The sequence below is a fragment of the Chiroxiphia lanceolata genome, chromosome 4 (genome assembly GCF_009829145.1).
Source record: "Chiroxiphia lanceolata isolate bChiLan1 chromosome 4, bChiLan1.pri, whole genome shotgun sequence".
Classification (NCBI taxonomy): Eukaryota; Metazoa; Chordata; class Aves; order Passeriformes; family Pipridae; genus Chiroxiphia; species Chiroxiphia lanceolata.
In genome coordinates, this window is record NC_045640.1 from 64,342,065 (window position 1) to 64,357,863 (window position 15,799).

A 15,799-nucleotide genomic window follows, 5' to 3' on the forward strand; every position below is an offset into this window, starting at 1 on the left:
CCCTTCTGTACAGGCTACAACTAGTGTGTAATCTTTGAGCAAATCCCATGTGTTCCCTACTGAGAGGGAGTATCAGTTCTGAATGGAGGATACATGTCTCAGGGAGGGGAAAGGAAAAACGAAGTAGTTCTACTGCCCAGATAAGTCTTTTTTGTTTGTGTTTTAATTAATTCACCTATGTGAAAGAAGGAGGAAAAAGGACAGTAGGTAGTACGGTTCCAATGATGTCTGTGTTCATTCTCAGCCTGTATGTGAGCACTCCTGGCTGCTGTCAAGTGCTACTCGAACATTTTTCTGTGATGAATTGCTCTGATGTGGCTGAGAAGAAATGTTGGTTTAGTGTAATTCAAAGTGCATACACTTTGAATGCCAAAATGCCACCAAATCACTGCATTGCTACAGTGCACTACCCACAAAATCACTACAAATCTCGGTGTGTGAAAGAACACTGAGAAATGCTGACCTTTAGGCATGATAAATTAGCATCAGTACAATTTGAGAGCTTCCCTTTGTCCTTTTTTTTTTTTCCTCAAAACTCTTTTTCAAGTCTCAGAGATAGTCCTTGGCAACTTTAAAAAAATCTGTTACCAACTGCACAATGAAAACAACCCATTTCTGATCATGTAAGGAAAAGGCTATCAAGCTGTGACAGAGCTGTCTAGAAAGTCCAGGAATGCTACTGAAGTCAGGTAGAGAAAATAAAAAAGAATTCGAAGTATTGAAATCTGGAGGACTTGTTTGACATTAGTTTACCAAAGATCTTACAGGTCTATAATTCTAATTAAACAAGAAACATTTATATAGCAGTAAATTTTACTGTCATGTGCTTTCTTTCTTTCACAGTTAGATTCAGTGCAGAGCTATCAGGTGATTTTGGCATGAGATGAATAAGGTGCCTACAACATTTTCCAATGAGAAGGAAAACTCAGTACATAATTTTTAACATTTCATGATCTTTCTGGAAAACAGAGTGGAGAAATTAAGCATGTTTTAAGAGAGTAAATAATAAATCATCATCTCTTTCAGAACAAATTGTATAAATTTAGGTCTTAAATATTTAAATGTATATGATTTACCTAAACAGGACTGCTTAAGAATATCCCTCTCTAACTCTGCCTTATTCTCTAATATTTGTTATCATCACATATGGAGATAGACAAACACTTGCAGACCTGTAAGAAGGTTTCTAAAAATTACCATGTTGCTCAGAGCCCCATCCAACCTGGCCTTGAGCATTTCAAGGGATGGGGCATCAATAACTTCTCTGGGCAACCTGTGCCAGTGCCTCATCACTCTCACAGTAAAGAATTTCTTCCTAACATCTAATCTAAACCCACCCTCTTTCAGCTTAAATCTATTGTCCCTTGTCCTACCACTACACTGGATATTAGGAAAAGATTCTTCAGCCAGAGAGGGTTGGATACTCCCTAGGGAAGTAGTCACAGCACCAAGTCTGACAAGGTTCAACAATGTTGGACAATGTGTTTGGACAATGCTCTCAAACACATGGGTGTGATTCCTGGGGATGTTCTGCGCAGGGGCAGGAGCGGGACTCAATCTTTGTGAGTCCCTTCCAACTCAGAATATTCTATGATTATGTGATTCTGTACAGAATTTTCAAAAAGTGCATGTTTTTGCCTCTAATAAAAGAACGTGAGTTCCTGAACAGAACTTGACCCAGATGGTTGGGGTCAGCCACCCACACCAGCAGGTGAGCACACTGCTAGTCAGTGCCATGCACTCTGGATTGATTTTTTTGTGCACACAGAATCTCAGGCTTAAGCACTTCCCTAGAAAAAACAATTTTAAGTGAATACCCTGACTCTTTAAGATAAGAATTTGTAGCTTGATTTTCTCTCTTAGTCTCATTTTATTGAGCCACACCGTATAACAACCAAAATGATCTAAAAATTGTGGGGTTCTTAAACATTAATTAGAAAATATCTAGGTTTTTCACTGTCTTCTCTTTTCACAGTTGACTTCCAATGCTGTCTGACAGGAGCAGTCTCATCACAGTTCTAAGAGTGATGAGGCTCCTCCATGCAAGCCTTAAAGATTTTTTTTTTTTCTGATACCAATTCCAGTGAATATCTGCCAGTAAGTACAGTACAGCAATCACAGGTTGTAACTCTTCTTCCCAAAGACTGACTACTCCACCAATCCAGAATGCCTGAGGCATCTTAAAGCTCAGGTGTCTTTCAAACCCAGGACCTCCTGGTGTGACAATTCAGTGTTCTGCCGTAATGGCAGCAAGCCAGAAAATGTAGCTGCTGGATTTTTCAAGGTTTTTGACTGCTGTGATTTACAAAGGATGTATTTCTTCTGCTTTATCTGCACACCATAATTATTCTTAATTATTCCCAATGTGTCGCCTATCATACTCCAGCCTTCCTGCTATTTATTTCAATCCTTTCTCGGAAGGCCCATAGGATGAGAGTGATTCATCCAGAATAATTAAGTAAATCAGCGGTGAAAGCCCCCTTCAGAAGAAACATATATTTTCTAAAAGTTGCTGCTTTTAGTTGAATTTAATTTACAGTCATCTTAAGAATAATGATACTATTAAGGAAGTGATTTCTGCAAAAGTAAAAACATTTAGAGCTTCAGACTAGAATAATAATGAAGATGAAAAATCCATCCCAATCTTGTTAACCCTCCAATAGCCACAATTAATGAAGTATTTCAGTTTACATCCTGATATTCAGCAGCGCTTATGTGAGATTCATAAAGTATTAGTGGGTTTGTGCAAGGATTTCTGAGGTTGTGTATGTCCTGTGTGATTACAGCAGCTAAGACAGGTTTCATTTTACAAAAGTGACCACTAAGTTTTGGCATCCAAGTTTTCTGGTTTCCATCTTAAAACAATCAAGGCCTAAGTCTTTGAATTGCAATTTCATTTGTCAAGCTGAAATGCAAGTTCTGGACACTCCAAAATCAAAGTTCCTCAGTTAGAGGCAACTTCTGTAAATAATGACCTTGTCACTTGTCTTTGATTCAGTATCTATGTATGAAAAATGCACCAGCAACTCTGCACAACCCAGACACTGTTTTGATTAGTAACTGGCACTTTTAAGCTTTTCATCAGCTTTAAAAACCCCTTCTACCTCATTACCTCTCCATTCACTTTCTGAAAAGTAGAACTACCACACTTTCATATAACAGAATTCAGCAACAAGAAAACTATAACCTGGGTTTCATGAGATTAGAACTGTAGCTTTGTTCCCTGGGCTCCAGGAAACAAAGTTCTTACCGCCTGCCAGTTATAATAGGCAAAAAATCTTCTGATTTGGCTTCAATGACTTTAAACATTACTTTCTGCAAATCTGAAATGCCCACAGCCATGTCTTCCAGCATCCCTGCTTCTTCACCTACATGGAAAGATTAAAGAGGTTATTAGCAGAGTTGACAGATCAGTCACTGTATAGGTTATAGTAAAGCAATATGAGGATTATATTTTCCAGTCTGCGCATCTAAAAATCACAGCCCTAAATCCACATTAAAGTACCCTACATATAAACAGCCTGATTTTTAGAACTGCTGACAATTCTGTGGCCTAAATGAGGAGTACTAAGCACCTCTGAAAATCAGCCTGTTCTATATGTGCATAGAATAAGATCAGAAAAGTCATTTTTGGCCATTCTGAAAGTGTTTTTAAAGACTGTCCTGCTAATGGAGGACAAAGGTTTTGAGAATAACAACAACGAACATCACGGGGAAGGGATCATGACAGCAATCTCCAAGTGAGAAACCAAAATTGCCTGTGCATTGAAGAGCTGCACAAATGCTAAATCCATCTACTTTGGTCAAAATCTCTGTTTGGGGGAAACATTCCTACATATCTAATTCAAAGTATTTTTAAATATAAGGCAGTTTCTCCCTCCAAATGTCCTTTTTAGTACCTATCAAATAATGGCATCTGCAACAAACTAGGAATCAAACAGTTTTCAAGCTATCTTCACTGGTGTGGTCAGGGCAGAGGCTCACAGAGGCAGTAACCGTTTAAGTCTGTTGCTTGGATGAGCTTTATAAACCTGGTACTTTGGGTCAGGTCAAATGCTTATACAAACAAAGAGTTTTTATTAATCCAAGAAGTTCCACTAGCTGTACTGAGGAAGGAGTATTAATTCTGTATTAATGATAACGTAGTTCAGCATTCTGCATGGAACAATTAGCAGCTAGTGTTTTCAGAGGAACTGAGACTAAAACAGATGAGTAATTTTTGATGCAGAATTGGCAACACAGTATCAATGACTTCAGCTGTGCTATTATATGGAAGTCTACTGTCTCCAAAGGGTAATATTTGTTGATTAAACAAGTCAATTTACTGGAAACAGAACAGAGGTTAAAACAAGAACTTCCTGAGTAAACTTCTGGTCTGGATGCATAAGGAACTTGTCCAAGACCAATACTTACTGTATGTACTAAGGAGTCCTTCATATTGCACGAGCAATCCAACAGTATGAAGCTGTTGTAAAAATCCTTGATCGTGTAAACCTGTGTGCAATTTGATTATAAACCCACAGACCAATCCAGCGAGCTATAAAGACAATTAAAAAATGTGAAGTTAAGAGATGTACTGTTACAAGATAGTTAAAATGATGCTTGCTATCATTATACACAACAGAGGTAATATTTAGGTATTTGAGAAAACGGCATAGATATTTCTGTTTAGTGACTATATACATGATTTCATAGTAATACTTTATGATGCATTTTTTTTTGTGTATAAAGCAGTGAAATATTCCCTTAATTTATATTAGTTAAGTTTCATTTGTTTTGTAGGGTCGTGTGTTATTTACGCTGACATAAGTGAGACCAGAATCTCTGTTGCCAGGCTATAAATACACTCTGTCAATTATGATGGATAATCCAGAGGTCCCTTCCAACTCTAACAATTCTCTGATTCTGAATAGCAGCAAGGAATACTCAAGGCTAGACTTGAGAAGTATATAATCTAGGAAGTGTAGAAACAGCTTTATGGATCCTTCTTTGTGCAAAAGGGAGAAAAAGCAACTTTTTCCAGTTCATTGCAGAGCTGCTTCTGTGATTCAGTGATACAACTACTATGGATTTCCATTTACTATTCATTTCCCTATCACATTATAAAATATTCAGGTGAACATCATGGAAAATAGATGAAAGAGTTGTGTCAAATTGGAAAAAGAAATAAAAAAAACAACAAAAAAAGGAAACCACGGACATTGGAATGAACAATATGCTTAATTACAACAACAATAGGAAATAAGTGATACAAGACAACCTACTGCTTGACTAAAGACGATGTCTCTCCTCAGGGTCAGCATCAAACATTGTGGCAAACCGCAGGCAAGCTCCTGGAGCAGAACAAAGGCCATGGATTGCTTCGCCCTGGTCACCACCTCTCCCATGCAGTCCTTCAGCGTAATCACCAGTGGATAAAGTTGTTCGTACCAGTCACCTGGAACAAGGCACATCATCCGTTCCAAAATGGAAAGCTTGCGGTGAAAAACCCTTTTCCGCATGGAAAGAGGGCTGCAGTGGCTTTGTAGATCATCCTACACTTTAAAACGACCCTGCAGCTCCGTCCTAACCTTTATGGTACAATAAATGCCACCGGAGAACAGGTTTAGAGGTAGGATTAAATCCCTGGCCTGAAGCCAACTACATCCTGAAACAATAAACTTTTCTAACAGTCCTGACATCCCTGTGAAACTTGTATTTCAGTGCCATAAACGGATCATACAGGGAGACGTGAAAAATCATTTAGCACAAGATGAACACAGTGAAGATGAAAATCTCCCGTTCTTTCCAAGTCTGACAACTGGCTACATAAGAAATGAATAGCATCAAAAAGTAGGGAGAGGAACCTATATTGAAGAAAAAGTGGGTGCTGGAAGGTGAAAAAGAACAGCTGAGAGGTAAATGGAAGGATATAACCTGCTTAATGAACAGGTTGGAAAAATAATAGCTTTCAGGTCACATTCTTTTTTCTTTTTAGTTTCTCTCTATATTGTTCTCTTTAAATATTTAGAGATATTGAACTAATTTTTTAGATACTCTGAGCAGAGAGATTTAAAACCATTTTGAAACATGTTTTGCTCTTAAAATACATGCTAGGAATATCAGAAAAAACAAACTAGTGAAATGCTTGAAAAATGGGACTCCTTAATACATTACAAAGGAAACAAAGTGATAACTAGGAATGAGGGAAAATCAGAACAGCTTACACAAATTTGCCCAATTATCCAAGCTGTTCCCAAATTTCATAAAATCAGACCTGCATTGTAGTTACATATGGCTTTGCCTACCCCCTAAGCTGAGTAAATAATAAAACCAACCAACCAAATCTTACATCTCAGTTTAATTGATACAGTTTAAAGTAAAAAAGAAATCAACACTCCAGAAGAATCTATATAAAAATTGTGAATGTAATTGATTTTATACAGTCCATCACTGGCTCATATTTTCTGTAGATTAGTGTAATTAAGAATCAATGATAATTAAAATCTGTTCCATTCAAACTGTAATTAGGTGCAAGATAGCAGCCTGTTGTTTCAGGTAACATTCTGAGTCAGGCCAATGAAAGACTCATTAGGTCTGAGGTTCTTTAGGCAGGAACACATAGCTGCCTGTTGCAATGTCAATTTGGCTAATCTCCAGAAAAATATGTAAATGAGTAAAACTGTAGCCAAGAAGACCAGAGAGAACTTTGGAAACCAGAAGAAATAGCAAATATAAGGTGCAGGAAAGAGGAACAATGGTAGAGCAGTCACAGAGAACAACCTGAGCTCCTTTGCAAATAATGTCTCTGTGGTCAGACAACATGTGTTTTAACACAGTCATACATATTTAAGCATGAGTAATACAGACTGAAGAACCATTCCCTGGAAAACAGCAGCTATCAAGTGAGAACCATCATGAACAAAACAGATCATAAGCCATCCCCAGGTTACATACTTGAGCAAAAAGACATGATTTTATACATGCCATTGACTAATGGAGTGCTGACACACCACATGCCAAGGTCTGGTGTACACATTTTAAAGAGACTGCTGAAAAAATGGAGAGCTTGCAGAGGAGAGCTACAAAGATTTAGAGTTTAACTCCTTAAGCTGATGAAAAAGGTCGAGCAGCAACTTGATTTCCCTTCTTCAGGAGGAGAAAATAAAAGTACTAACAGGGGTGTTTATTTCAGGGAATAAAAGCAAAAGAACAACCAAAGGCCAGAGGCTGCTGCAAGACACAGCTGAATTTAGAAATAAGGGGGACAACAAGGTGTGACATACTGGAAGACAGACTAGACAGACCAGGCAATCTTAACTCTCCTTTCAAGTCTTAAACTACAATCATTTATTAAATTAACCAATAAATATATGCAAATGAAAGCAACTGCAGCAAAATTAGATCAAAAGTTGTAATGCATACTGAACCAATGAGCAGGGTTCTATCTGATAAGAATAGAGTTTGTTGTCTGCTTCTGACTTGAGCAAATAATGAAAAAGATCATACTTGGTCACTTTAAAGTTGACTTGAATGTACATAGGAAAGCAGAGCTGGATACAGACACAGCCACGGATCTTGCAAGTGCTCTGACAGCCAGGGCAAGAGGAAAAGCTGAAAAAGAACTAACCACACTTTGTAAACCTGCCATTACAATTCCAGGTTATATGGATAGAGCTAAAGAGCTTTTCTGACTCTCTTTTTCAAGAAAGAAGAGCATGTAGTGATAGCACAAGGGGGAAAGGATTCAAACTGAAAGGTAGTAGGTTTGACTAGACACTAGGAAAAAATTCTTTACTGTGAGAGTGGTGAGGAACTTGCACAGGTTGCTCGTGGAAGTTGTGGATGCCCCATCCCTGGAAGTATTCCAGGCCAGGCTGGACAGGGCTCTGAGCAAACTGGTCTAGTGAAAGTTGTCCCTGCCCATGGCAGGTGGCTTGGAACTAAATGATCTTTAAGGACCCTTCCAACACAAACCACTCTGTGATTCTGTGAACAGAGGGGATCACATCCTGGCCACATAACACTTAGATCTGTTTCTACTGAGCTGCCACTTAACCAATCCATCTGCACTGTGCATTTCTGCTTCTTTAGGAACGCAACTTTGTATCTGTCCTTACTGAACTGCATCCTAATATTTCAGCACTCCATTTCATCAAGATCCATTCTAATCCTGCTCCCATGGTGCTTAAAGCCTCTCCCAGCCTTAAGCATCTGCAAATTTTATAAGCATCATCCATATTTCATAAGCCAAGTCAGTAATGAAAATATTGAATAATACTGGACCCAGAACAAATGTAAGTGGATTCTCCTTCGTGCAGTCTTCCAGGTTGGCAGTAAACAACTGATAACTACCTTCTATTATGATTTTACAAATTATTTTGCAAATGCCTTGTGGTAGCTTCAAGATAATTTTCTCACAACGTTTTTTTGAGGGGAGACTACGTGTCTGGAATACTAACGTACTAACACAAGTAATTTTTGTCTGTAATAGTTACATTAAAAAAGAATTCGAAGATTTGAAATTCTCCAGGCTGTTTTTTCATTAGAGGATATTCCAACTAAATTTATTAAAAATAAATCCTACTGAGTATTTGATGTCCTAAAGAATACAGAACTTTACTTACATATGTATTTGGCTTTTTAGAAAACAATAAAAAATTTTGGTTTGTAGAAAACCTTACCCCTAGTGACTGAAGAAAGATAAATAGTCATAGAATACAAATAGAGTTGTACATATCAAAAGGAATGAAGATAACCCTTGCAGGTTTTCCATAACAATCACCTACTCCTTGTTCACACCAAAAATTCTTAATCCCAGTTAATAAGGATGTCCAGTCCCCAGAAGGTGGAGCTAGTTGGCAAATCTGAGACGGATTGCATTGTTTCTTGAAATAAAAGAATGTTTATGAATAGACAAGAATATTCTCCTGTTTATCCTTTTATTTTAAATCAAAATAAGAGGTGTATCACAGACTGAGGTCTCAGAAAAGAAAACTCTAGGAATAAAACAAGTATGGGTGCTTAATTTCTGGTCTGTTAAAATCACCATGTACCACTTGTTATGCATGGTATCCTGTTGCAAATACTCCAGTAAGAATACAAATCAGGTCATTCATTAACAATGCACGAAGTTCAAAAAATCCAACAGAAATACCTACTTATAAGCAAATACTGCAGCTTATAAGTTGTTCCTTGAAACTGAGAAGCACTGTGAAACTGAAGTTTATAAAACAAACAGAAAACCCACACTGTATTTTGAAGCTTATAAGTGCATTTAGTAGATTTTAGAAAATACAAGGGATAAATATGGAATATTAATACAATTCATAAAGAGATATTATTTGTAAAGGGAGCTTTAAAATCCTGGTCTAAATTCAGATTTAGAATATCCTGATCTAACCTGCCACAACATTGCTGATATGTGAGGATGCTGCTTGGTTCTGAGCTACTGTTGGCATGCAGGAGTAAAGGAGTTCTCCTACAGTGACTGACAATACCTTTGCACAATCAATTCAGGAACTGAACAGTACAAATTATTGTTTCTGTGTTTAACACATTCACTGACTCACACGTATATTGACATTTCAGCTGTCAAATTTCTTTTAAATTAAAATAGCAAGATTTGCTTCCATAACACAGCGGAAAATTCTCTGAAGAAGGATGAAGAATTAAGTGAATGAGTAAACATCTCAAAAAAGGCATTAGGAGCAAGAATAGAAGCAACAAGGAGACTCCAGGATGACTGGCAGGTTGCTAAAATGACAAGGGCAATCTGGAATATTTAGCATCCAAATAAAAGTGTCAAAGCCTACTGATGAAGCAAGGAAACTCAAATCAAAAATTGTGCTAGTCAGCCACTGGAAAGGAAACTAAAGGCATAAACACCAAACATTAAAAAGGAAGGATGAAATTAAAAAAAATAGTACCACTGCTATGCAGTTAGTGTGAAATTAAAACAAAAGAGTATGTTTAGCAAAGCATTGAGCAAATATTCTACATCACTGCTAAGAGAGAGTTGTGGCAGTTCAGTCTGTGACAGGATTTGCCCTTTAGTTGCTGGAAAATGCCCTTCAGTCCCATGTTCCCTTAATCAACATGCCTGCACAGGCAAATGACCTGCTTAGCACTCAGCTAGTCAGATCTGCATGCTCATATTCAAGTCGCAATATGTCAAACTGCATGTTAAATTTGATAAAGTTTGGCAGAAAAGCAAGCTCCTGCTCTTTTCAAAGTCAGGTCCACTGAAGTGCTTATTAAAACATGCTGGTAACCAAAAAGGAAAAGCTCTAATGCTTTGGAATAGCACTCCTATCTCCTTTTGCCCTGGTAACAGAGAAAAGAGCTAATTCTATCACTTCTGTCTGTGCCACCTAAAATCAGTGGATGGCTTCAAGTCACCTCAAAACTTAAATCATATGAAGTTAAAAAGTAAACATGAAATTAAAAGCAGAAAAAGGCATGATGTTGTGCTTTTAAAGGAATGGTGGGTACTACAGACAAATGGTAATGAATGTAACAGCAGCTACCCATGAGATAACTTTTCACTAATCACTTATTCCCTTACTACCTAAACATACAAATAATCCACGATAGAATTGAAATAATAGAGGTAAAAAAACCATAAATGAGTTGCGTTGATATCACAAATTTAACATTACACAAACTCTGTTTTAAGGAAAAAAGCAGGTAAATCAAACCAACCAACCGAGAACAGCAATAAATGTTTCAAAAACAGTTAGTGGAAACAGAGTGAAACAATTAACCCAGAATCTGATTTACTCACCTAGGACAGGAATGGTCTTTTAATTTTTTTTTAAGTTTTTTTGTTTTTTTGTTTTTTTAAGGGAGGTTTAAAAACTTCATCTTGCAACTCAGCTCTTGGAGCTCAGTTTAACTTTAGCATGAGGGTCAAGCTCTTTGAGAAAGGATGTGGTTTTATGCTCATAAAGCTGCAGCAGTTCTCAAAGGAACACCAAAAACCTGAATAAGTCTCTCTGGTATTCCTGCACTTAATATAATAGCAAGCTTACTTTGGCATGGTTTGGGTGTCCAGAAGAACAATTTTGAATGCTGGGGGATTTATTATTCCATTGTAATCATCCCAGATTTTCTACATTGTCACCAGGATTAATAGTGAAAATTGGAACCATCCAACCATACATATAAAAGTGTCTCAGCAGGTTGAGTCACAATGAAAACAGAAGAAGGTTAAGGCAATAAAAGACAAAGTTAAAGAAATCATACTCAAAACATAGGAGTAACCTTGCTCTATGAATGCTGTGCAACTAAATATTCTGGTATCTTGTTTTAGTTTGTTGATTCAGTTAAATAGTCTTCCTTTCCCTTATAAATTTTTAAGCTTCTGTCTATAGCCAAACTACCTGAGAAAGTACAGTTGAAGGGGTTGTCTCATATGCTGGACTACATACAGCTCAGTTAAGGATCCTATCAAAAAGAAAAGGATGATACAAAGTGAGAGGGAAAAAGAAAAAAAAGGTAAAAGTAAAATTGATGCAAAGATAAGCTTAAAAGAACAGGAAAGAAAAATATGAGGAAAAGGAAGGGAAGAGAAAGCTTTCCAGAAGTGTTTGTTCAAATGAATGATGTTTGCTACTCAAGCAAAGACCATGGGAAAATTTTTCATCTTCCTGACTAAATGATAACTTACAGTAAAAGCTCTTTTGAAGATGCAAAAAACCCAGAACATGGTTTTATTTCACATTTCTACCAGCATTGCATTGGGAGGGATGAACTGAAAGGAAGCAGTGCCCATCCCAAGAGCACTGAAATTCAGAGAGGTTAAATCCAGATTTATATAATCCCCAACAGGTATCAAATAATTCAAGAAAAATTAACCCACAGGTGCCTGTAGCAATGTGGTTATGAACAGATGTTTTCTTTAACTCCAGCTAGGAAATACAGCACCATTTACCAGTGCTCTTTGCTATCTATGCTGAAGGTTATCACTGGACAATTCACCTGCCCAGCAACAGAGTTTATGATTCCATAATTCACTGAAGGCAAAATCCAGGTGCAATCACGCTGCCAACTCAAACTGTTTGAGATAGTGGTGGATCTTGTGTGTAGCAAATTAGGGAGTTCTCCCACAGAGCTGGCAGAGGAATAGTGGGTGATGGTTCTGACAGTGTGGTACAAGGAGCAGATGGAAACAACAGCCTCTTCCAGCAGCACAGATAAATATGGGGATTGTCAGGGGCTGCGTAAACGTAAGAGCAAACTGCTGTGTTTCACTGGTACCTCTGATGCTGCAGGACAGGCTTTCACATTCCAACTCTCATAGAAAATGAAAAGGCAAAATAAAAAGAATTTAATGCTGTCACATATTTCTCCAAGGTAAACCAGTCTTGAGTTAAAAAAAACCCAACAAAAAGAACCCCTCTCCTTTAAAATCTTTCTACTCTTTCTGATTTATCCTGCAGAGAAATCACAATCCTGCAACTGATGAAACCATAGCAGGTTACCTTGGTAACTGTAACTCAAATTCAGTTTTAAGAATACACTCAAAGGTCAGACTGCATGAAAAGTTAAGGCTAAGGAAGGTGTAATTCCTGTTGAAAGGTAAGTGCAGGAAAAAAAGTGCCACCAATATTTCCCATTGCAAAGATTCCAAACAATAAATATAAACACGTTTGGAGAAAAAGAATAAGATCACACGATGTCAACACTGAGACTGCAAATATAAGCCTACCTCAGAAAGCTCTGAATATATGTTATAACAACATCTGCAGTTATAGGAATATGCTATTGCATCAAAAATGTCATAACATTTTCTATCATCTAAAATGAATACATGTGCATTCTTTGAAACCTTTTTCATTGCCAGATGCTACAAAAAACCCTGTATTAAACCATTCAGGTTCACTAAATAGGCAAAAAATTTCATCCTCTACTTCAAGTCATACTTTTCAATGTTTTGGTCAAAACCCCAAGTATTCTTTTTTCTTACAAACAGTACAAATTTTCTTAGGATCAACTCCAGCACTGAGGCAGTTTCAGACTCAAAGATGTAATTGTGCCCATACATTTGCAGTGTTAAAGAAATAAATTATTCTCAAATTATGGTATAATACATAATAGCAAGATATGGCAAGCTTTTCATTTATGTCATGTTTGTGAGTTGTAAGTAGCATAAATTCTGTCATTTTAGAAATGCATCTACGGGTGTACACACAGCGTGATTTTATATCTAGGCAAATGTTCTGAATTCATACAATCAGGCTTCAAATGTAAAATGGAGCAGAATTAAGGCCAAATTTATAACTCTCAACTTGGAATCTCAGCTTCTATGTAGGTGTTTCATAGAGGTGCAGCCTCAGGGTTTCACGTTAAATTTCATGAAGGATGCAGAGAAAAACAAACATATAAATTCACACTCTCATAGAGAAGGCAAGCATGAAAAATTCTGGGCAATGGTTTTGAAAATCATTAGGCAACCAACTTTGACACACACCTGGATAGTCCCTCAGAAAGCTCCATCTTTAAAGTTAGTCCTATAAAAGAAAGCAATTTTAAAACGTCTCCATTTCTGCATGACCTCGAAAATCCTGTAAGCTGTCAAAGGTATTCCACAATTCTCTTGTGAAAACACCATTAGGAAATGATGTCTTCTCCTCAAAAAGTAGAACACAAAACCAGAGCAGTCTGCCCCACAAATCTCCTGCAGTTCTCAGGTGATGGGGTGTTGCAGAACTTTCAGGACAGCTCAACAAAAGCACTGACTCTGCTCTTACAGAAGGGCCCTTGTACTGATTCAAGAGAAATAGAGAAGGCCTTGAAATGAGGGGAAAAAGAGAAGAATTTATTCCAGCACCATAGCATCTTGATATTCTCTTTGTCCTTGGCCCACCAGATCCAGAAGTCAACTTCTCAGCTGGATGAGACCAATCTATAATTTTCTAACCATTACAATTATCATTATTGCTTAGCAAGAGGTACCTTTCATTCTATTTGATTACTGCTCATTATACCACTTAAAATGAAGTAACATTTTTTTATTGTTATTATTTTTTTGGTTTGTGACCTAAAAGCTCTAACCAATATTTCATTTGACTGTGTAGGTCATGAGTCTGAATCAAAGCTAAGAACACACTTTTTTTGTAACTAGAATGAAAGACACAAATGGACTGGTGAAATCCATTTCATGGCTTATATAGAATAACAGAAGACATACTCAGGGGATTAAAGAGATTGAAGAGATCTGTAAACACTCATGGTGCTTAACATGTCAGAAAGCATCACAAAACATTTATCCTAATTCATACCTTTTTCCAGACTGAGGAGGGAGGTCTGAAATTTTGTTCCACAACTATGAAATACAGATAAGAACCACAACACGTTTGTCTGCGTATACACTCACAAAGTAACTTGGGAGAAAGTTCGGGTGAAAATGTACTCCTACTACTTTACCTGCAAAACATTTATCAGACACATACTGGACTTCTGTTAACAACAGCGGAAAAGCTTGCTAGTACCAGTGGGAAGAGAAAGGAGTTAGGTACAAGAACAAATATTCAATTTTGCTCTTTTAGCCAGAATCAGTATGCTTGGGCTCACTTTCTAAAGGTTCTTTCCTTTTGAAAACTACACCTACCTAACTGCTCTGAGAAAGGTATGAAAAATATGGAAAGCTGTGTTGATGCTTTACCCCTGCAAGCCTTCACTGGAGAACAAAGACAGCATCATACATCTCTCCAACACTACAGGGATACATGCCCAGTAGACAAAAACTTAGAGAAGCAAACAGATAAGGAATACTCTGCTCTCTGAAGTATTCACATGAAAAGAAGTCCAACACATCTGGCACTGACTGAAAAGAAATACTACAATCAAAATCTGTTGCACAAAACTCAACAGAGCTACATAAATGTTATGAAAAATGATTTTAATTATTATGTAAGAAAGAAATCACAAATCAGTACTAATATCTTTAAAATCCTTTGTATAAAATGATGTCATTAAATTCAGGAGGGAACATGTAAAAGCAGGTATAGGATAAAATGCATAATAATAATAATTAAAAAAAGCCCACATTATACAAAGCTCCATAAATAAAAGTAGTTGAGTTAGGGGTTTTTTTATTTGGGGTTTTTAACCGAAGAGTGGTACAAAGGTTGGTTCTGATTTTCTTATATTTGGACTACCACCATTATCACTAAAGAGCTGTTGCAACACACTTGCACATCAGAAAGTCTCATCAGATTTATTAAGCAGATCTAACCTATGCTTCAAGAAAGCAAACAGGAACAAGCCATAGGAGAAGATCAGAAGATCTGGTGACAAGGAACCACTGTAGGTAAAATTTTCTTCGCGTCATCTCATGGAATCACTCTACATAGCCTTCAGTATTGACACAGACTGACAAGTGTATTCAGGTAAAAATGAATTTTTGCAAATCAGGAAACAAAAATCAATATATCACCTCAGAGAAGTGGAAGTGTTTTCAGGAGAATGACACTGATACAGAATGTTCACCCTTCCTTACAAGTTTCCTATGGACACACTCCATTTTTTTTCTCCTCAAAACAGTACATTCAAAGTGAAATCTAAATTAAATTAAATTACATCAACCTTCTAAATAAAACATTGTAGTTTCAAAAGTTTTACACCATAGCACAGAAGACTGGGCACGATAAGCAATCTGATCACACAATGAAGCTGTACTTTTATAAATAGCCTTCCTACGAGAGTGCAAAACCTTGCTATTGGCACTCAATAGCACATCAAAGATACTATGGAGTCTTCTCTAGATCATTTTTCTGTAACTTTTGCCACTTTTATTTACTCTAGTCAATGATTT

General features: G+C 37.0%; 1 protein-coding gene across 7 annotated transcripts in view; it reads right to left on the reverse strand.

The window, feature by feature from the left end:
• The window catches only part of INPP4B (inositol polyphosphate-4-phosphatase type II B), a 366,554-nt gene that overhangs the window by 43,016 nt on the left and 307,739 nt on the right, over positions 1-15,799 (reverse strand). For all 7 annotated transcript variants that reach the window (XM_032687037.1, XM_032687036.1, XM_032687038.1 and 4 more), the window contains 3 exons: positions 5,265-5,437; positions 4,414-4,537; positions 3,251-3,368 (listed from right to left, as the gene is read on the reverse strand). In XM_032687037.1, the coding sequence (XP_032542928.1) occupies positions 3,251-3,368; positions 4,414-4,537; positions 5,265-5,437 (415 nt within the window). The remainder of the gene's footprint in view (positions 1-3,250; positions 3,369-4,413; positions 4,538-5,264; positions 5,438-15,799) is intronic.